General features: G+C 41.4%; 1 protein-coding gene across 3 annotated transcripts in view; it reads right to left on the reverse strand.

The window, feature by feature from the left end:
- Positions 1 to 22,361, reverse strand: part of LOC310639960 (cystathionine beta-synthase-like) — a 39,556-nt gene extending 17,195 nt beyond the window's left edge. The window contains exons 1-8 of one of the 3 annotated variants that reach the window (XM_083361981.1): positions 22,218 to 22,332; positions 20,855 to 20,903; positions 5,357 to 5,567; positions 4,731 to 4,837; positions 3,392 to 3,526; positions 2,376 to 2,455; positions 2,014 to 2,148; positions 1,046 to 1,115 (exon numbers count right to left, since the gene is read on the reverse strand). In XM_083361981.1, coding sequence (XP_083218107.1) covers positions 1,046 to 1,115; positions 2,014 to 2,148; positions 2,376 to 2,455; positions 3,392 to 3,526; positions 4,731 to 4,837; positions 5,357 to 5,567; positions 20,855 to 20,867 — 751 coding nt within the window. In that variant the 5' untranslated portion in view covers positions 20,868 to 20,903; positions 22,218 to 22,332. Of the gene's footprint in view, positions 1 to 1,045; positions 1,116 to 2,013; positions 2,149 to 2,375; positions 2,456 to 3,391; positions 3,527 to 4,730; positions 4,838 to 5,356; positions 5,568 to 20,854; positions 20,904 to 22,217 lie in introns of all 3 variants that reach the window. The other 2 variants (XM_083361983.1, XM_083361982.1) reach the window with 2 other exon arrangements.
- Positions 22,362 to 23,195: the final 834 nt, after the last annotated feature.

Here is a 23,195-nt window from a genome sequence, read left to right on the forward strand (position 1 = left end):
ATACCAAGCTATAATAAGGGGTTTAGTATCTCGTGTAAACCAAATCCAAATTCTTGTTGAGCTATAAAGCTTCTCCAGCACTCTTTGGTATTCTGCCATCTCTTCAGTCTGGCTCATGCAATAGGGGTATCATAGATACATCTTCTGTTTATATGGTTGGCATATACATTTGTTGCAACTATCTCATTAAGTAGGCTTCAACTGAACCTGCTGCACACAAGTACTATTTTAAGAATAAATGAGACAAGAATGGAAAGATCTCCTGGCCCCAAAAGCTGTAGCATGAATGGGACATCTCCACTGCACAAAACCAATCCAGTCTATTGGCCATGCCAATATGGGAATCTCAGGCAACAGCCTTCCCCTTTGCCCCAAAGCAAGATCATAAACAAAGCCTACCAGTTATAGAAAAATGTCACATGTACCATGGGAGTACTCAGTCTGAGCTTCAAAGCACAGCTTTACAGGTACTCAAGTGAATATTGCCCAAAAAGGATAGTTGAGGTTTAAGAAAGCCCTCTCTTCATGGTAAATTCATAACATTTAGCAGAGAAAGGAAGATGATAAAACTTTGATTTGTGAATTGTGTATGTGTGTGTATGGTTAGCAAGAAGCTGCTTTGATATAGATTTATGTTGACTTATACATGTATACACACACACACACACAGACACACTCTACAGGTAATTTATAGTACAGGCTTTAGACAACTATTTTGCAGGTTTGGGCTATTGCGATTGCAGAACATATTCTGCCTTGAAAATCTATGGTTCTTAAATCTGTTTTAAACAATCTAGGAATGTCAACAATTGTCCAGATCTAAGATTTGTGCATTCTTTTTACATCTTTATTCATTCCACCTCTTAAAACAAGTTGCGTGTGGAAGTAACCTGGCCACTGGATGAGTCCCACAAATTATCTGCAAAAGTTGTCTGTTGGACTCAACACTTTCATGTTTGTATTAATCCATCTCTTCTAGCATAGCTTCCATTTCCTAGAAGCTCCCATTTCTAGGACAGAAGCATCTGTAAAGCATAAAATGTACCTTCACACTGCTGAAGAATCTCCTCTGCTGTTGTGTCATAATGGGACAAAGGGTTGCTGGCATTGCGGTACTGTGTAAAAAAAAAAGAGAGAGAGAGAGAGAGAGAGAGAATGTGTGTGGAGAAAATGTAGGATCAACAAACAGGTTGACCAGTTCAGTAGCAACCCAGATGATTCAGAAATAATGCAGATGCAAGATATACCACACATACACAGACACACACAGACAACCCACCCACCCCCAACTGAGTTTTAAAAGGCTTAAGTTGTTGTTTTATTCCCTTTGGCTTTTTTTATATCAATGCTATTTTTATGTTTTGCTGTAGCTTTATTATTTATATTAACCCCCTGGTGGAACAATTGAAAACCAGTGCATCAGAAAACAAAAAATAAAGTAATGCTTTTAACATTAATTTACTAAATATCAAAAGAAAACCATTCTAAACTCAGCTATCAAGAGCACAAACTTACTTACTTCCTCCCTCACTTTTTTCCCCCTTCCCTCCCCTTCCCTTACAGTATATTTGCATCGTTGTATTATATTGGGGAAAAGATTATTTATTCTGCTGATCTTTATCTGCCAAGATTGTCTCCTTTTTAATAGCTAAAATCCTACGAAGAAAGTCCATGTGAAAGAAGTTGCACAAAGGTTCACTTGAAACCAGTCGAACAAGTGAATAGCAACCAGTTTCACCCCTATTAATTTGTTATGATCTAAGCAGTGATTGGCCGATGATGATCTGCAGGGAGAGACATAAAGAATCAATCGATAGTAGAAGATAGCATGTTTCTACCATCCAAGTTCAGACAATAAACTACCTGCTCCCTGTAAGATAGGGAGGATTCTATTCTCATTCTCTTTCTTAATATATGAGCATTTTCCCCCTGCTTTATATTGGCAGTGCATGAATACATTAAAAAACAAACTATTCTCCAGGGCGAGGCCATTTTTCACGTTCAATAATTTACCTGATCCAGAATATGGGAGTTGGGGATTTCATTTTTCAATCTCCATGCCACTCCAACATGTGATTCTGGAGAATCAAATCTGGCAGTTGTTGGAGTCCTCACAATTTCAGCCCCAAGGGCACGTAGCACATCCACCTATTTAAGAAAAACAATCAAAATTAGCCATAATGTCTAGGCCTGTGCACAGGGAATGCTTATGCAACTGGCATATTAAAGGGGTTACAGGCTTAGAGCCAATTCAAAACCAAATGTTAAGATGGCAAGCCGAGTTTAGCTTTCTCACACACAGCACTGCCGACTTAGGGTGCCTCAGTAAACTAATGCAGCCATGGGTTGATCACTCAGTGATAAACAGCTCTGACCTTTTCCATGCTCATTTTCTCTGGCATTACAATGATACAACGGTATCCTTTCACTGCAGCTGCCAAGGCCAATCCAATTCCTGCAACCAAGAAAAATGTCACTAAAAAAGCCATACATTTTATGTTTTATATTCTGAAACTCTATACTTAAATATGGGCAGCTAGCCTAACCCAGGCAAATAGCTTTAACCAAGCAACTATTGATCAATCTAGCTCAGTATTGTGTACGCCAAGAATAAACAATCTAGTATCATCCATGTATGTCCCAGTCTCCCTGTTAATCCTTCTGGCTGATACTAATGGGATATGTGGTACAAAACGTCTGGAAAGATATCACTCTACCTGTTCCCAGTTGTGCACTGGTAGCAGCTCTCCCTGTCTGAGTTAAATATGGTATGTTAGGAAGAAAGACTAATGCATAAAATCACCATCCTAACAAGGTATGATAATGCTGCCAAACGCACGGCCTGAGAGGCTCTATTCCAGAGCTGCTTTATGTCTTGCCATTATGAGCCAGCTAAGTCCCACAATGCTAAAAAGAGAAAGAGGCAGCTGAGCTATAAAAGGCAGAATTTCCATACGTTTCCACCTATCCGTATGCTTTTTTTTCTTGATCTACCTACATGGCTAAATGGGATTATGTTCCCAAGCTGTGCATGCACCACTTTAACATTCCCTCATTCCTTTGCAAATGGAGGGTTTGACTAGCTCAGTCAAATCATTAATCATATAGCAGACTGGAAATGTCTAGTGTTTAAAAACCGATAAGCCAAACAATTATTCCCCTCCTGAGTATTTGTAAAACTTGATACAGCAGTGTTTAGTCATCAGCTCTGTTAGAACTGAGACTTGCATTAGTCATCTTTAATACTTCAGTATTCCCGTCATTTCTTTACATTTAAAAAAAAATAGTCTTATTTTTTGGCGCAGCCAGGGGCAGGAGAATGACTCTATTCAGAAAAGGGCATCCCATTCCACTCACTTCTTTATACCACAGTTCAAATGGATGTATTTACCTGTATTTCCTGAAGTTGGTTCAATAATGGTATCTCCTGGCTGCAGAATCCCATCCCTTTCAGCATCTTCCACCATTCGTAAACTGATTCGGTCTTTCACACTTCCTCCAGCATTGAAAAACTCGCATTTGGCCACTGAATACCACAATTAAAGTAGGATTTGTTTCCGATGAACCAAGAAAAAGAAGCCCATCAACCTTCTGCAAGGGATTTGGCAAATGCCATTTCATCTATCCATATTCTAAGAAAAGACATAGCCGAACACCTGCACAAATATCTGTATGTACACAGATATGCATGCATATCCTATGCATATCCTAATTGAATATTGCACTAAACAACAGCCTCTGATGAATCAATTCTGAAGATGGATTTGGATTAGCCCAATATCCTGTACTTCCTCCCATAAGCAACTACATAGTCTGACCATCCTCTTCTATAAGCTCAGACCCCAAACCAGACATATACAGAACTATTTTCATTCTGAAAAACCGAGAACTGAATAACAGAGTTGGAAGGGACACTGGAGGTCTTCTAGTCCAACCCCAGGCTCAGGCAGGAAGCCCTATACCATTTCAGACCAATGGCTGTCCAGTCTCTTCTTAAAAACTTCCAGTGTTGGAGCAACCTGGAGGCAGGTTGTTCCACTGATTGTTCTAACTAAATTTCTCCTTAGTTCTAGGTTGCTTCTCTCTTTGACCAGTTTCCATCCATTGCTTCTTGTCCTGCTTTCAGGTGCTTTGGAGAATAGCTTGACTCCCTCTTCTTTGTGGCAACCCCTGAGATATTGGAACACTGCTATCGTCACCCCTCACCCTTCTCTTCGTTAAACTACACATACCCAATTCCAGCAACCGTTCTTTATGTTTTAGCTTCTAGTCCCCTAATCATCTTTGTTGTTTTTCTCTGGACTCTTTCTAGAGTCTCATCATCTTTTTTTGACACTGTGGCGACCAAAACTGGATGCAGTATTCCAAATGTGGTATTACCAAGGCATTATTTCTCTTTCTTCTTTCCCAAGAAGTTTTCCTCCTATCCAGCACGCTCCTCATGCAATGTCTTAAATTGTTCTTCTACGACTTAAGGTTTTAAGCCTCACTAGCAATGCACAGACTGGAGAATGAGGTGACTGTAGGTCAGTTTCCAACTGCTGCACTTAAAGCATGATAATATCATAAATAGCCTCATAGTTCAGAAATAACAGAAAGTCACAAAGTCTATTAAATTCCTGACTGATTTGATCCTTTTAAATTAAGGGCTCCCTTACTGATAATACTGTTAAGAATGCCAATGTTTATCTTTCCAATTCCAAGTAACCCGTCACTATAAAAATACTCACAGAGTTCACATTTGAGGCCACAGAGCTTTCCAATCTTGTTGATATGCACCATGGGAGTATCTCCAATTTTTTTGAGGATATCTGACATAATTTTTGGCGTCTTTGTTCTACATCAGAAAGAGATATACAATATTGTTGAACAATCATTATCCCCAACTAACATCAGAATGGATCAATCATTATCCCCAACTAACATCAGAATGGATCAAGCTGAATAGCCGACTTACAATAAAAGCCACCTTCCAAAAAGCCACCTGCCTCCACCTGCCTCCACCACTTACAACAGGGGTGTCAAACTCAATTTCATTGAGGGCCGCATCAGCATTGCGGTCGCCCTCAGGAGGCCCGGGTGGGTGAGGCCTACTGGGTGGGCGTGGCTAGAGTCCGTATGGCCTAATGGGTGGGCGTGGCCAGCTCTACATCGTTTGCATCAAGGGTGCCTATGGGGGCCTGGGCAGGAGTGGGACAGATCTGAGGGTCTCTGGCAGAAGGAGGGTCTCTGGGCCAGGGCCAAGGCAGTGGGGGCCGTTCCCTCACTGTTTCCAGGATGGCTTCGCGGGCCACATGAAACCACTTTGCGGGCCGGATCCAGCCCCCGGGCCTTGTGTTTGACATGTCTGACTTACAACGTAGCATGGTGATGGGGCGATTCAGAAGGAGATTTTCCAAGCTCCCAGGTACACTTGCTGACGGCATCAGGCCGAATCCATTTCCTCTCGTTTTCTGTTGAACTACAAGATTCCTTCTCCAAGGTTCCATTGGGTATGCAGTCAACCGAAACACGAGTGCAAGTCCCGGTATCCATTTCAGTTTTGGCAGGGACTGATGGCATTGTGCCTGCACGAGAGGGAGAAACAAGAGATCATTTGTATTACGATACAGGACTAACAACAGTCATTATGACTAAAGCACATAAACATGGAACAATCTCAAATTTAATAATAATAATAAAAAAATACATAGCAACAAATTATAGTTCTTTTTTGCCTGTAACTTTTGCCTGCAACTTTTACTGGCCTTTGGAAGGCTCAATAAAATAACTAGACCAAACTATGTTGAATCTGGCAGATTATGCCCATGTACTCTTACAAAATGAAGTATTTAAAAATAGCTTTGCTACTGTCTCATTATTTCCAAGATGCTGAGCTATGTTGATAATGTTTCGGGTAATTCTCTACCAGACAAATTTAAGAACACGATATTCTTCAGACTGGTACACTCTGAATCTGCTTGATTTCACACTCCATAATCCTGTGAAATTTATTTCAGAATCCATGTAGGTTTCAAAATAAAAACAAGGATATAGATATAGGGTTATCGCGATAGCATCTGGGAGGGAAAGACATAAAATTGTTTGAAATACAAGAAAAAATTAACATATAAATATTTACAGGCATTTATATGCACACAAACTAGATTTAAACACATATATTTCTCACTCAGTACATTTCACTTCATGAGAACAAATGGAAAGAGCTGCAATCTCAGAACTGTGGTACACCATGAGTGCACTTTTTAAAATAGTAATTTTATTAAAAATGGCAATTAAAAAGATAAAAATTAATACAAACTAAAAACAGAATGTGGAAAAAATAAAAATAGACAAGGAAAAAATAAAAATATAGTGTGTGTGTGTTTGTGTGTGCATAAATGACTTTCTCCTTCATCAAAGTATAAACAATTTTAGCAACTTCTCTTACAATGCAACTAATGATCTTTTCCCCCTATATCCCAACTATTATCTACAAGTAGTCCTTAACGTACGACCACAGTTGGGAACAGGATTTCCACTGTTAAGCAAGTGGATCAGTGAATTACATTATTTTTTGCTACAGTTGTTAAGCTAGTCACTGTGTTTGTTAAGTGAGCTAGGCAGTCATTAAGTGAATTCGGCTTCACCCAATGACTTTGCTTGACGGAAGACAGCTGGGAAAGTCGCAAATGGTGACTATGTGACTTTTGATCATGTGACTGTGGAGATGTTGTGATGGTGATAAGGGCGATCAGGGTTGGTAAGTCATTTTTTCAGTGCTATTGTAACTTCGATCACTAAACAAAAGATTGTAAGTCAAGGACTACCTGCGTAAAGAAATCCTCAAAGCCTCATTGTTCAGCCCTAATCAACAAAGGTCCTTCAAGGGTTACCAGAGTTAACAACATATCTACTTTTAACCTTAAAAAAAGCCAACTTTACATTCCTTCCTTTTACTTTAATTTAATTTCATTAAATTAAACAATCTTGATTTTTAGTCTCTTCAAATAATGTCCTGTTGATTTCTATTTTTCTTAATCTCTTCCCATACAACTCCTAAAGGCTTGGACAAGTCTCATTTGTAAATCCAATACAGGAAAGTTACCCAGTTCCTTCTGTTGGTCTGTTATTTGTACATCACTTTTAAAACATCAGCCAGTTTCCTTTCTATGTCCAGTGTAGCATCTTTTTTCCATTCTTGTAGCCTGTCAGTTTTAAATCCCCTTTCAGTTCAGTTTCAGTCTTATCCAGTAAAACTTCAAAACAGCAGAAGTTTAGTACAAACTATAATATCAGAAATGATTAATTTAAAAATTGCTGTAAAAACAGAGCGTTTATTAAGAGTTTCAGAAAGATAAAAGCGACATTATTTTGATTCAAAAAGACAAGGTAGTGCCAAAGCCCGATTCTGGGTAATTCCAACATAGGGAAGTCTGTTGCAGAGCAATGTTTTGATCAACAGCTAAACTGTAGAAAGATCTATGAAGGATACTGTAGATTTCTGAAGGCTATGCTACTGAAGTGTTTTCCCCAAAATAAGACCCGTGTTATATTTTTTTTACCTCCAAAAGAGGCATTTGGTCTTATTTTTTCCACTGTCTCGCACTGGCGGCACCACCAGTCCCGTCCATAGGAGTCCACCTGGCCACCACCAGCCCACTTCTGCGGCTGCTCACCGCCAATCACACGTATCACCCCCCAGACTCTGTTTCACCAGCAAAGGCCTTTAGGAAAGGCCTCTGCAGCCAAGAATGGAGCCCCAGGTTGATGCACACATTGCTCCTAGTCTCCATTTCGCTAGCAGAGGCCTTCAGGAAAAAGGGTCTGCAGCCAAGAACCGAGCCCCAGGTTGACGTGTGGGGCTCCATTCTTGGCTGCAGAGGCCTTTTCTGAAGGCCTCTGCCAGCAAAACGGAGGCTGGGGGCGACACATGCGAGTGACAGCAATCGGCCACAGAAGAAGTGGGCTGCCGTTGGCCACATGGGCTCCTGCTGGTCAGGGCTATTGGTGCCACCATTGCGAGGTGAGGCAGGTGTCAGGGTGTGGGAGGCTTGGCTGCAGGGCCCCTGAGGTAAGCAGGTGCGGGGCACGTGGGGCAACTCCATCCCCTCCCACGCCTGCCTCGCCTCGTGGCGGCAGCATCGCAAACAACCAGACAGAATGGACGGGCGGCTAGCTGCGCAGGCTCTTAACTGGGGCTTATTTTGGGGATAGGGCTTATATTAGGCACACGTGTAAAAATCAACACAGGGCTCATTTTTGGGATAGGTCTTATTTTGGGGAAAACATGATAGCACCCTTCTTCCCTCTCTTCACCTTATACCTGCTGGAGGCTCTCTAGGCTATTATCAAATTTAAGGGGAACAGCTTAACTTTGGCCATTGGGCATCCCAAGAAAGAGATCTAAGAAAACACACACAAAAACACACACACACACACAAGATTCACACAGAAATGCATCTGCGAGTCAAACACATACTATATATTTATGCTTTTTTTAAAAAAACGCATGATTTATTTGGCCACCTTTTTGGGGAGTAGTGGTGCAGAAAAACCAACTAAGGGAATGCAATCCAGCATCAAAGATCCATTCTCACAGCTGCTTATTTGTGAAGGAATCAATCTGTTTCTAACCCTGCTTTGTTGGCTCTGCATGGAAAAATGTAGTCCAAAAGCCTTTTTATCTGATCCAATCTCTTTCAAGCCTGCAGCTCCCACCCCAGCAGGATGCTTGCCAGTGTCTATTGGCTATAATCCCAGGAAGCTGGTAAATAATCTCTACTTCTTCCTACCACCTCACGCAATATCGGTCCAATTTTTATAACATATCCAATGGAAATTGGGGGGGGCAGGGTGACAAAGAGGAATATGGACTTTTGAAAGTCATCAATTTATTTCCTCTAACTGCTATTGCAAGAGGCTTTCCTGTACTTATGGCATTATCTATTTCTCAGGCTGAGCCTAAACATTGATGCAGACTTTTTAGGACTTTCGTGAGCACTGTAAGCACTTGTTACTTACTCAGTTACTTCTGCTTGGTAATTCCATCTTACTTTTATACATCTAGGTAAATGTAAATACTGAAACAGTAGCTAATGTATACCAATGTATTAGAACAAAAAATATGCTATTTAGAATTATGCAGCCTCTGATCACCCAGACATGCCTTTAGGAACTGTAGAGACATGCCTTTAGGAACTGTACAACTGTACAGACATGCCTTTAGGAACTGTACATCTGAAGAGGGTCAGGTTGGGAAGGCTGACCTGCAGCACCATGATTTACTGTATGTCAGAGGTGTCAAACTGCCGGCCCCTGGGCCGGACACGTCATGCGGAAGCCACGCCCACCCCACTGCCGGCAATGGCAAAACAGTCCCGATACATTGCGCAACGTCATGAGTTTGACATGTCTGATCTATGTGGATTTTCCTCTGAAGTGTCTAGATGAGTAACTATCAGTCTTGCATCAGAATTCTAGCCAACCACAATCCAAGGCACTACAATCCTTTTGGGGGGAGGGGTGGTTGGGTAACAAGATGACCCTAGTCATACTTTCATTGCTTGAACTAAGAATCTGGCGGCTATATTGGATACTAACTGGAACAAGAGGATTATACCAAACACCCTTTGATTAACATAGCTGTCAAAAATACCAGTTCAGCTTGTGAAGCAGCGGTGTTGCAGGGTCATCCCAAAGTGGGCTTATAACCACTTGTACCATTATAATTATATTCTGAACCAAATGCAGTTTCCAGGTGGTTTTGAAGGACAGCCCATGTACACCGTACAGTAGGTGAACAGGACACAAGTATCTGTGAACAGGGCCACCCAGTTTAGGAACTAGCAGGACTGTTGCATAATATGGATTTGTGCAAAAGTTCTCCTGGTCATGGCTACCACTGGCTCTTCCTGTAAGACCTGACAGTTCAAGAAGATCACCAAATTACACACCAAATCTGTCTAGGGGGAATATAGTCCCATCCGGTATCAGGGAACCAAAAACCCCACAACCATTTGATCTTGCTCAGATTGAACCAAAGCCTCTTCTTCCCTATCCAGACCCACAATGCACCCAGACGCTGAAAAATAATCTTCACAGCATCACCTGTTAGCCTAGAGATTTATAACTGGATATCATAACTGGATATCATTAAGGTGCACTGATTAACAGCCTGCTTCCAGGTGCAACTGCAGAGAACTGGTAGTTACTGTTCCTAGACAAGTGGTCCTTGTTTAATGGCCACTCATTTAGCGGCTATTCAAACTTACAACGGCATTGAACAAGTGGAATTTACAACTTTTTTCTGAAAGTTCTGGCCATTACACTGTCCCTGCAATCATATAAATGTGATCCGCATGCTCAGCATCCAGCCTAGGTTTCTGACCTTTGCAACATCTCACAGCCGTGTGATCATAATTTGTGACCTCCACTAGTGGCTTCCCACAAGCAACATCTCTCAGGAAGATGGCAGGAAGTTGTGGTCACATGAAGCCCTTTGCTTAATGACCTGTGGCAATTCACTTAATGATGGTAACCAGGGACTACTAGAACTATTGCCACTAAGCAGTTTGGTCATGCAATGTCGGGCTTTACAATTGCATTAGCAACGGAAATTCCAGTCCCAATTGCCATTGTTAAGGAAGGCTTACTTATAAGGCTCTTTGTGGCATGGGACCTGGTTCTTGTAGGACATCTGTTTACAATTCTGCCTGACAAAATCTGATAATGTGGACATGCTCCAAGTCCAGTTTCCCAACAGAACAGCATCCCCATTGAGACCTTCCTTCCTTTTTGGAAGGCATTAAAGACCTGGCACTTTTCTTTAGGCATTGGATCTAGAGACCACCATGATCTGTTGGATGAAGGGTTTTTCCTCTACCACTTTGTAGATCCCTATATGCCTCTGTTTCAGGTTATTATTTTATTTCTTATCAAGTCAATTTATAGTGGTTTTTAAATTATGCCGCCCTCAGACAAATTTAATTTTAATTTAATTTAATTTATTAATATTTCTATACCGCCCTTCTCCCGAAGGACTCAGGGCGGTGTACAGGGCAAAAATAAAACACAAAGCTACAAAAATTAAAAAGTAATTAAATACATGCCCATAAAAAACAATAAGTACATTAATAAAACCCCAATAAAATGATAGTAAAAACCCCACCAATCCCCCCTCAGGCCAGGCCGGCTTGTTCGAACAGGTATGTTTTCAGATCGCGGCGAAAGGAGCGAAGATCGGGCGCCGTCCGGAGCTCAACCGGTAACTGGTTCCATAGCTCCGGGGCGCCCACAGAGAAAGATCTCCCCCTGGGGGCCACCAATCTACATTCTCTGACCGGTGGCACCCTGAGGAGGCCCTCTCTGTGGGAACGCACAGGGCGGAGGGAAGTTGACGCCGGCAAATGATCTCTCCCAGCAATTTTGTGTACGTGTTAATGAGCAACAGCAGAAAGAGGATATACCGGTAAACCTGAGGGACTGCATGTAGTATGGACCTTGGGCTACATCTCACTCCCTGCAACACTGACTAGAACAGCTCTGGGGAAGGAGAATGACTGCAACACTGTAGTTCCCAATCATAAACCCCTAAGCCAATCTAGAAGGAAACCATGATCAAAAACAGCTGAGAGAAACAAGCAGGGCTAGGACAGATGCGGTACCTCCAATCCCAGTTCTAACTGAGAATCTTGCCAAAGAAGCAAGCCATAACTTGTCTTACAAGGAAAATTTCAACGGAATGCTTAGAAAAATATTCTCATGGAAAAATCCTCAGGATGTGAGAGGGCAGGAAGAGGAAGTAATTAAACACAGTGTTCTTGAGTTGCTTTGTTAAATATATTCAAGCAGAGGTTAGACAAACATTTGTCAAAGGTGCCTATATTTGTATTCTAGACTAAGTAAAGGCAGGGCTTGATGACTTAAAATAAGCTCTTTCAACTCTATGTTAACAAACTTCTGAACAAGCTTTTGTCGCTCCTCTTTGAATACTAGCTATAAACACAGATACTATATGTTATAAAGCACCTTAATTCACTAAATACTGCACGTGGATTAAACCAAAAGAAATCTGGTTATTCCTTTTTGTTTACCTGTGTTTACCATTCCTACATTAACACTGGCACCATTTCCAGGTATTTTGTAATACTATAGAGGAAATAATTTATACTGTATTTACATAAAGATAACTCTGTGTTGATAATGATCTCATCCCAAATACATTTTTTTAATTTTGGCAAAGTTTTCACAATACTCAGCTTTTATAACTTGTCAACACTGGTTGCCAATTTCAGCTGAAACAAATCTTCAAGATTTTCTCCTTTGCATAATTATGTGCATATGACACACGTGTGTGCCTATAAACAAGTATATGCACAAATACACATATATCTTGCCAGAAGCCACATGCCAAAAGAGGATCAGATCTGGGCAAAGAAAGTAGTTAAATAAAGTTATAAAACTGACTAAAGTTGCTAATAAAATAAAATAGCTCACACAGAAGTAATTGATCACTGTATGTAAAAACTGGAGGAAGAAGGCAGGGAGGGGGGGAGGAAGGGAGGAAGAAAAGAAAGGATTGAGCTAGAATAAGAGGAAGCAGAGTTGTACATTAGGAAAGCAAGAAAAGAAAATTTGAAAAATAAAACGGGATGGACATGATGCAAGAAGGCTAAACAGGGAAGTTTAAAAAGTTCTGCTTTTCTATTACAGAAATCATTTGCACCTTTCACATACTAACCATAAGATTGACTACTTCAGTCCACGGTTAATTATTTAGAAGGCGATTTGTCTTTCTATTTCAGATTAATAAATGTACCCGCTAATTCTGATTTTAGTTCAGTGTACAATGGACAATGTTATGTTCAAAACTTACATAACAATCATAAAATTGGAGGGGGCCATTTAGGTCATCAAATGTTATGTACAATGTTTTCCCATATTGTTTGGTGACTGGTCAGTTTAGTTAAAGATGTAAGGGCATTGGTTTATATTTTGGCTGCGGTATGATCAGAATAAGCTTATCTGTTGCAATTAAGAAAGATATTTAGTTATAAGATTAAAAAATGTACAAAGAATTTAGGCAGGTTATGGACCAAATCAAGCTGCCAACTTATGATTGGAAACAAGTTTAAATAATTTATTACTACAAAGATCTCAAAAGTTCTTATGAAGGTTCAAAATTAGTCAGAATTGGAGCTGGAGCAGCTGGCATTAAGTGATTAACATGGAGGGATCCTATGCAGCACAGACAGTGAGTTCTGAGTAGTGATCTTCCAACTAGAAGGCCTGTCACAGACAGAACTGATTGCTGAATCAGCGATCAGAAGTGGTGACAGGAGATATTTGGACTGGCTGAATATGTGGGGACTTTAAAAAAAACACCTTCTTTCCAGCAGATTACAAGGAAGGCAAAGTTGGGGACTATGTGGCACTATGTTTCATTGGATCCAAACCAAGGGAAGACGAGGAAATCAAGATAATATTCAGGAGCAGCTCAGGCATATATCTCTCTGATTCACTGGATTATAAGGAGGAGGGGAGGTAAATGATAAATAGATTTACAACAGGGGTGTCAAACTGTTGGCCTGCGGGCCGGATGCGTCATCCACAAGCCGCGCTCACCCCATTGCCGGCAATGGCGAAAAGGCTCTGATACATTGTGTGACGTCACACGATGTCACGAGTTTGACATGTCTGATTTAGAAGATTGTTATGTAGGGATGCTCAGTGGGTTAGGACGCTAAGCTTGTTGATCAGAAGGTCGGCAGTTTGGCGTGTCGAATACCGAGTGCTGCGTAACAGAGTGAGTGCCTGTTACTCATCCCAGCTTCTGCCCACCTAGCAGTTCGAAAGCACGTAAAAAATGCAAGTAGAAAAATAGGGACCACTATGGTGGGAAGGTAACAGTGTTCTGTGCGCCTTTACCGTCTAGTCATGCCGGCCACATGACCACCGAGACGTCCTCGGACAAGCGCTGGCTCTTCGGCTTTGAAACGGAGATGAGCACCGGCCCCTAGAGTCGGAAACGACTAGCACGCATGTGTGGGGGAACCTTTACCTTTATCTACGTAGCCTATGTTAATAAAGCACAGTTCTAGTCCTCCTGTGGAATTCATTTTGTGGCCTGCACTATCCAGTGCGGCTGACACCAATTATCAGCCATTCTCTCTTCCTAATGGAAACTTTATCCTATATCAAGATCATTAAGGATGTGGGGTGGTGAGCTAGTAGATAGCCACACAGAGTAAGAAGTAGAACAGACTCTCCCAATCTGAGATGAGAGAGGCTGCTCAGAGGCTTTCAGGATACGGATTGCATAGAATGCAAGGGGTAGTAAACTACACAGGGAGTGTCAATTTGAACAGTGTCACCAGATCGCTGGTCTCCGTATTTTTCTGTAGTTATAATTTCTGAATAAGTTAACTATAGTTGGCTGTTAGCTTATGATGTAGGATTGGGAGTGGTGATAGTAGGGCAAAACAGTACTGGATTGCTGTACACCAGCCAGAGTTACTTTCCATGAAATAGGGAGCCATATAAATTTGATTTAACAAATAAATAAAGAGTAGATCTCAGTGACTGAGCTTGAGTAAAATACATTGGAGGAAGAGGGGCAGGCCATTCTAGGGGAGGGGAACTGTCAGTCTGCTCCAGCTGCTCCAGTCTTAGGTCTTGGTAGCCAGATTGTTTATGGTCTCAGATTGAGAATGATAAACGGCAGATCAGTCTGTAATAAAACATACACATCTATAATCTGGAAGAGGAAGAACAGACAGATTTGCTTGTTACTATGCTCAATACTAAAAATAGGCTAGGTAAGGGCATTAATATTCCCTTTTCAAAAATTTGCTTGGAAGAGTTTTAAGTTCTTCTTCAATCGTAATGCCAGAGCCATTATGATTGGAAGGGTTAGGGCAGGGGTAAGCAACCTTGGCTCTTTTATGACTCGTGGACTTCAACTCCCATAGCTGGCTCAGGAATTCTGGGAGTTGAAGTCCACAAGTCATAAAAGAGCCTGGGTTAGGGTTATATAAGGATGCCTATGACTGGCATTAGCAGGGTACTGGCTCATTGTCCTGTTTAGGATTGCCAGCTAATTTTAATTAATGGTTATGCTGTTTCATGGACTATACTTTATTTTTATTTTTCAAAATTACTGGGAGTCATAAGATTGCAGCATTCTAAAAAAACCAATCAATAATCAATCAATCAATCAATCAATCAATCCTTCATCTGATGGCATATAGCTTCCTTCCATGTACTAAATATACTGCATGTCCAGGATTTATGCGCGTCATATCTTTAAACAATAAATAAAGTTTATAATTTAATTGAAAAGCAAATTACTATTTATGTTTTCTGTGCCTTCCTGAAAGAGGGGGGGGGAGATGGCCTTGGAATTCTCAAAATACTGGTCTGTGAGGTGTGTGGGGGGGGTGTAGGGGAAAGAATAGTTCAGAAATCTTCAGAAAGTGTTCCCAGTAATATATATGCATAAATATATAAATATATAATATATAGTTGTTAACAAGTGAAGATACTGTGAAAAATGGGAAGGCATTTTTAAGTTACAGAAAATCAAAAGCCTATATCTAGAGTATCTTCTCCGTCCTCTCCCTGCTCCAAGTAATGCAGAATTTTTATGATGAAGTGATGGATCAATGGAATGAACAGTTAAACTACAGGCATTTGGGTAATTAGAAAAGCTATCCTAGCTTGAGGAACGGAATTATCACAGACATATTCATCCATAGGCAGAGGAGAGGCAAAAATAGATAACCATGAATCATTAGTCTGTGTACATAGTGTAAATGATAATTCATGTTTCTTTTTCACATTCTTCTGATTCAGTGTCTGATTTCTCAATTTTAAATAATACATTCCCTCCCTCCCCCCCCACCCCCACCAAAAGGCTTAAGGCACTCAGTGGGTAAAATAACCTATTGTGTACAAGGAAAAATTCTAATCTAGATGGAACTGATTTGTCTAGAGGGCAAAACAGTTTGGAACCAATGAGCTCTGGAGATAAAAAGAGAAACTGAAATCCACTGCCAAAAACATTTTGGGGAGGAAGCCTCAATTACCTGATGTCATAACAGAAGGCAGAAATACTGTTATCTTTCCATATTCTATTCCAGGGGTGTCAAACTCAATTTCATTGAGGGCCGCATCAGCACTGCGCTTGCCCTCAGGAGGCCGGGTGGGTATGGTCTGGGTGGGCGTGGCCTACTGGGTGGGTGTGGCTAGAGTGCGTATGGCCTACTGGGTGGGCATGGCCAGCTCTACATCATTCGCATCAAGGGTGCCTATGGGGGCCTGGGCAGGAGTGGGACAGATCTGAGGGTCTCTGGCAGAAGGAGGATCTCTGGGCCAGGGCAAAGACAGTGGGGGAGTCAAGTCTATTGAGAAAAAAAAGCCCTGTATATATATATATATATATATATAACGCTCAGAACGGAGTTCCGGCACCTTTTTTGGATGGAACCTTGTAGCATAGGCAAGGCGGGTTGTATGACATGTGTGAGTTACGGCACCTTTTTCTTTTACAAAAAAAGCATTGTGTGTGTATATATATTTCCATTTCATATCACTCTTTCTAAACATATTGGGCAGTTTAATACAGAATTTTAAACCATGCAAATACACTAAAACTAAAAAAGAATATTAAACCACAGAACACTATTAAATCAGTGCTTATGAAACTTGACAACATTAAGATGAGGAGACTTCCAGAATTTCCCAATCATCATGCTTCAATATATGGGAAGTTCATGCAATTTAAAGTTGCTAAGTTTGAAAAACACTGCACTAGATGTTATTAATAATTAGGCTGAATGAAAAAAAGACTTGTATGGTTCTCCTGAAGAAAGACCTCCAAAAGAAGATCTATCCATTTTCATATGTAAATAGATATTCCTCAACACAAGTGACAACCAAGAAGGTTTGGTTCCAAGTCTCCACCAGAGTGGCTGATGGCATCTGAAGACCTACAGCCTTAATGAGTGCCGAGAGAGGTATTTTCTTAAAGACTTGAAATAAAAATTACTTATGTTGGTTCAGAAAACTACAGGTAGTCAATGCAACTGTTTAAGGACAGATACAATTCAGTTTCTCCCAGTTGAACTAATTGAAGTTTCTAAACTGCACTCATAGACAGCCCTAAACAAACTGCATTACAGTCATGCACTCTGGATGGTACCAGTTGAAGCATCAGCTTTCTGAGGTCACTTTGTTTAAAGAAAAAACAACACATTCAAAGATAGCTGGTGAAACACTCTAGTCCAGTGGTGGCGAACCTATGGCCCACGTGCCAGAGGCAGCACTCAGAGCCCTCTCTGTGGGTATGCACACCATTGCCCCAGCCCCTCCTCCCGCAGCCCCCCTCCTCACCAGGAGCCCCCCTGGAGAATCGCCCCTGAGCAGTGAAGCCAAGGACATGGCAGCTGAACAGCGGGGACAAGACACTGCACTCACGCCCCGTCGCACGCAGATGATGCTGCGGAGTGTGGTGGAGGGCGTGGCTGCCATGGCGCTGCTGGGCTGCCTGGGTGATCTGCGGCAGGCCGTGGAGGTGGTGGGTGGCCCTGAGGGCGGGCGGGGTCAGAGTGGGGATGGACTGGGGGCAGGGGCGGGACCGGTTTTTGGGCACTTGGTCTCTAAAAGGTTCACCATCATTGCTCTAGTTCAGGGCTTTTCAACCTTTTCACCCATTGTATCACTTTTAAGATATGGCAACATCCGAGTACCACCAGTCGCCTAGCAAGGTGTCAAAAACTTGATGACCAAAACAAAAAAAGGAAAAAAGTACAGGTAGTCCTTGACTTACAACAGTTCCCTTAGTGACTGTTCGAAGTTACAATGGCACTGAAAAAAGTGCCCCCCAAGCCACAGCCGAGCAAGACACCTGCCTGCCCGCCTGGCAGAATTCTTCCTCCTGTCCGAGGTTTTCATTGTTGTGAGCATTTCTGTTGAGGATTGGAAGCAGGGGTGGGGTGGGGGAGTTTGGTTTTTATACCCCATCTGCTGGGTGGTTGCAGCAGGTTTTGGTCACTTCACATGACCCTGGGATACTGTGACCTTCATAAGTATGAATCAGTTGCCAAGCATCTGAATGTAAATCACAAGACCCTGGAGATGCTGCAACATTCCAGCTGATCGGCGCTTTTTCGGGGCTCAGCAGAAACGCCAGGATCAGTGCCGAGCTCCAGTTGGAGCCTGGCGCTGATCCTGGCGTTTCCACTGAGTCCTGACAGCCCCGAAGAAGTGCTGATCAGCTGGAAAGTGGCACTGATCCTGGCGCTTGCGCTGAGCCATGACAGCCCTGCAGCTCCAGCCATCTCTCGCTCAGGCTTGTGCAGTGCTGCCACTGGTTCAGCTCATTCCCTTCCCCCACTACCACTTTTCCAGGATGGCCACATACCACCTGCCAGGTGCCAATGTACCACAGGTGGTACCCGTACCACTGGTTGAAAAGCCCTGCTCTAGTCCATTTCTCAGTGTGAGACACAGGTTGAGAGAAGTGTGTGTGTGTGTGTGTGTGTGTGTGTGTGTGGAGAATTTAAAGTCAAACATCAAGTGTACCTCTATACTTCAAGAAACTTATCAGTCATAATCATATTAAGATATACTTATTATGTAAATATATATTAAGACACACCTATTAATACTTAGCAAGACATACATTTCCAAATAAATACCAATATTCAGCAAGTATTCAATCACTACACAAAAGAAACATTGTCAAAATTCCCAGCAACACTTCATTTCTCCTCAGATTCAACATTAATTTGGCACTTTCCCCAGAAAAATCAAGAATAATATCTGAGAAAATATATACTCAAGGAAAACCAAAATGTTGCCATTATTTATGCAGATAGTCTAAGACTATTAGTGCTGGTATTAGGAGTAGGAACAAACAAACTAGGGAGAATTGCAGAAAGAATAATTGGCACAGAACAAACTGCAGTGTGTGCAGAGATGAGAGACAAAGAAACATAATTCTTCTCTGTGTCTTTAATGCTACAAGGTCATCTTTGCAAATGAATTGTCCTACATTTCAATGCATGCTCATAGAAACATGAAATTCATTAGTATTTTCAATGTAAAGGGGTTTCTTCTTCACAGCTCCCAAAATGTATTCATTACTCCTAGAGCAGTGTCACCAAATGACAACCATCTTGGGTTCTCAGACATAAACTTCAGACACAAATTCTTTTCAAAATAAAGGATTCATTTCATTTTCCACTTCCCACATTCACTGACAGAGATATTGAAACTGCAGTACTGAAACTGGCATGTTTATATGACATGTTTTGCAACAGATGTACTGATCTAAGGAATACAGTCGAGCATCACAAGTGGTGAGCTATTAACAAATTCAACTAGTGTTCCACACCACATAATCTATGAGATATACTGGACTGAAAGTGAATAATCTAACATCACTCATTAAGCTCCCATGGTTGTGATGGAGTCACAGCATGAGATTCTCAGTTTCTACTCCACCGCTCCAGCTAGGGATCTTTGGGGGACAGGCAGTTTTCATGAGTAGATCAGAGACAACAGGCAGATGCACTGGGGTATGTACAATACAGACCAGCTCTTAAGTATGTGATGGTTATGTCTGGAGAATGGAAGTCAATAGGTTTCCTCCAAAAAGGCTAGCAACAGGTCAGAATGTTACTTTTATAACATATTGGGAGTGTAAAAAAAAAATCTGGTGTCTATGGTATAATCCAGGGGTGTCAATTTCATTGAGGGCCACATCAGCATTGCGGTTGCCCTCAGGGGGCCGGGTGGGTGTGGCCAGGGTGGGCGTGGCTAGTGTATGGCCTACTGGGTGGGCCTCTACATCGTTTGCATCAAGGGTGCCTAAGGGGGCCTGGGCAGGAGTGGGACAGATCTGAGGGTCTCTGGCAGAAGGAGGGTCTCTGGGCCAGGGCCAAGGCAGTGGGGGCCGTTCCCTCACTGTTTCCAGGGTGGCTTCGGGGGGCAACTTGAAACCACTTTGCGGGCCAGATCCGGCCCCCGGGCCTTGTGTTTGACATGTTTGGTATAATCCCTTTCATCCTAAAATTAAAAGTACTATAATTCAACCCAAAGTTGCTTTAGCTGTAAAAAGGTTTAAAAGAGATAGCCACTTGGGTACAGTGGTTAAACTGCTGGGCAAGAAACTAGAAGATTATAAGTTCTAGTCTTCCCTTAGATATGAAAGCCAACAGGGAGACTTTGAACCAATTCTCAGTTTTTCTCAGCCCAATCCACTTATAGGTTAGTTGTTATGGAAAAATAGGAGACAGAAGTATTTGGTATGCATGCTGCCTTAAGTTAATAAAAAGGCAGGATAAAACAAATACATGCAGACAGGGTCATAAATTTTATATCAACAGATCATGCAACAGCTGTCCAGAATGTTGCTGTCTATCAAAGAGCAGAAAATGGATTTCATAACTTGTGTGATTTTATCCAACTAATAAAACTAAATAAGCTGTAAAGAACGCTATGGATAATACTATGCTCATTAAAGATTCCCAATTACTAAAAAGAAACCAATTGTGTACAACCATATATTTATAACAATTTGTATTCAAATAGATGGACTATGTATAATTATGAAAGAATTGTATATTAGCTTCTACACTTTAATGCTCCTTGGCAGAAAGTAGTTTGCAGAAAACAAAACCACACCATTGGCATATTAGCTGAGAAAGACTGACATTTAGCCTGAAGGGTGGGTATGGCATGCAATCCCTTGCAACACACTATTCAACCAAATTGGTAAATGCTATTAAACATTTTGTAAATTGTGCTCCAAAACCTTTTTAATCATTTTAAAACATGTCCCTGCAATCCCATGCAACATTTCTATTACCTGTTCCACTCATGTTGGGATTTGTTTGCTCTTTTAGTTCAAAAGGAATCTAAGGAGAAATCCGTTTTTATTTTGGTTCACAAGAATTTAAAAATTTAAGAAACATACTCAGCTCATGGTAACTCTTATTGTCTTATACATATATGTTCTGGCTCCACTTGACAAAAGATTCCATATTTCGTTCCAGCATTGTCTGCAAATTAAAAATCCTGAATATGCCCCAAATTTTACAAGCACAATATATCGAAATTATTATTACTCTACATAACTCAGTACCACCATAATTAAATTCTTCATCTACTTGATAAATTCACATGATAAAAAAGATATTTTCTTTAAATATATGGAGAGAAACAAGATAATGCTCAAAGAACTGTTCCACAGGGCAGGCCCTGCAACAAAGAAGGCACAATTCTTAGTTCCCACAAGATGACCCTGCCTAATAAAGAGGCCTGGAGTGTGCTAAATATTGTTTCTAGTAAGATGAGCTGAGACCATGGAGACAGCTGATTGTAACTTAATCTCACATGTTTTAAATCTGAACTAAAGTCTCATCAATTGTTAAGCAGTATGTATGTACCCCAAGCTGCATATAGTTAACTAAGAATTAACTCCAGGAACTCAGAAGTTAGTGCTGAGTAAAGTATTGTATCAAACTAAGAAAGCTGTTTCACAGCTAGAGGTCACTCAAACACGCCTGGGAAACGCACAAACAGGGCATTTGAGATATGCATCATTTCACAGCTCTAGCTCTCAATTTACAGTACATGCCTCTTGTACTTCAAAAAGAGAAGCAGAAATTTAGGAGCCATCAAGAAAAGTAGAACTCCATCTTCCAACATGCTGTCCTTCACAGCTCATTAAGAGTTTATGTTTGGGGAACATAACACTATAAAGGAGAATTAAAACATTTACTGAATGCTACTACACTTTCCTCGAGATTCTCTTTCTAGCTCACTTGTCCTACGACAGGATGATGCAACCACAAGGTGAAGGAGAAGAAATAAGAGGTCTCTTCAACAAGAATTCCATGAACAAAGAACCCTCCTCCGCTTCCCAGCTCTGTAAATTTAGAGTTGCAGTTGCCCCATCCCACTATTTCTCTCCTCCCTCCCCCTTATTAGATGAAATAAGCTCCTGAGGTGGTACTTTACTACGAGGTAGGGAAACTGGCCTTCCAGCTGTTAATGTACTCCCCATTTCTACTAGCCTTAGGCGGCACCGGCAAAAATAGGAATTACTAACCGGACTACAATAGGGATTGTACTTTTATTAGTGCCCTGAACATAGGAGCCACATCCTAGTCAATTATTACAGAAATAAGCGTTTTTCTTTCTAATAATACTGCACCACTAATACTTACTTGCTTTATTAAAATGAGAAAAGGGATAGCAGATTCCACTCGGTAGATGGAAAACGCTCTCCGGCCAGAAGATACTCGCCGGCGGACGGCCAACGGCGAACCCAGCGTGTGCGAAGATCTTTTTCAACCCACCTTATCTTTTAGGGAAAGAGTAAGCAGTGATTGGCTGGAAGGAGGGCGTGAGGGAAAGGCGGAGAACCAATGAGAAGGTGCTGCCTCGGTGCAGCAGTGTGCGCACATTGCTTGTTCGTCTTGCCTAGCGTGCATGTATAAACTCACGAAAGTGGTAGAGTGGCAGTGATTGGCGGCGATTAGATTTTCTGTTGGCGGGGGGATTGTATAGCTTTCTCTTCAGGGTGTTAAAACGAGACAACGTTGAGACAGCGTGGAACTCAGAACTTTGTAGTTACTCTGAACTTACAGCATATTTGCACACCTCCTCCAAGCCAAGTAGCAGGCACGCTAATGTTTAAATAACTATATGCCCTTTCCCCTGTCAATTATGAATGCTGGTCGTTCCCGTATGGAAGCTAATTTTTCTCGGATGCCCTGCTCAGAAGTTCCCAGTTGAGCATGAATGTTAGAATTCATAATGTCCTCCCTCGTTCTATACACTCTTTCCTTTATTAATGCATCAAATATTTACCAGGGGCTTAGGAGATACTTACAGTAGCATCTGATACTTGATTTAAAGGATATGGCTGATGCACTTCTTGTTTAGATTGTTTTTGTGTACTATTATTGCTAAGCATTTCAAGAATCTTGAGAGACAAGATAAAAATGTTTAAATATTTTAAATATTTGGAGAAATGTTTGGAAGGCATTTTAAACATTAAATATTAGGTTAAATGCTATATACAAGCATAAAAATATTAGGAGAGCTCACTTGTTGCTGGATCAAAGGGCCCATCTAATCAAGCGCTTTGGGGGGCCTCCAGTTTGGATGTTAAAGCAACTAATGTTCAAGGCATATAATCT

Source organism: Vipera ursinii (assembly GCF_947247035.1).
Source record: "Vipera ursinii genome assembly, chromosome: 4".
Classification (NCBI taxonomy): Eukaryota; Metazoa; Chordata; class Lepidosauria; order Squamata; family Viperidae; genus Vipera; species Vipera ursinii.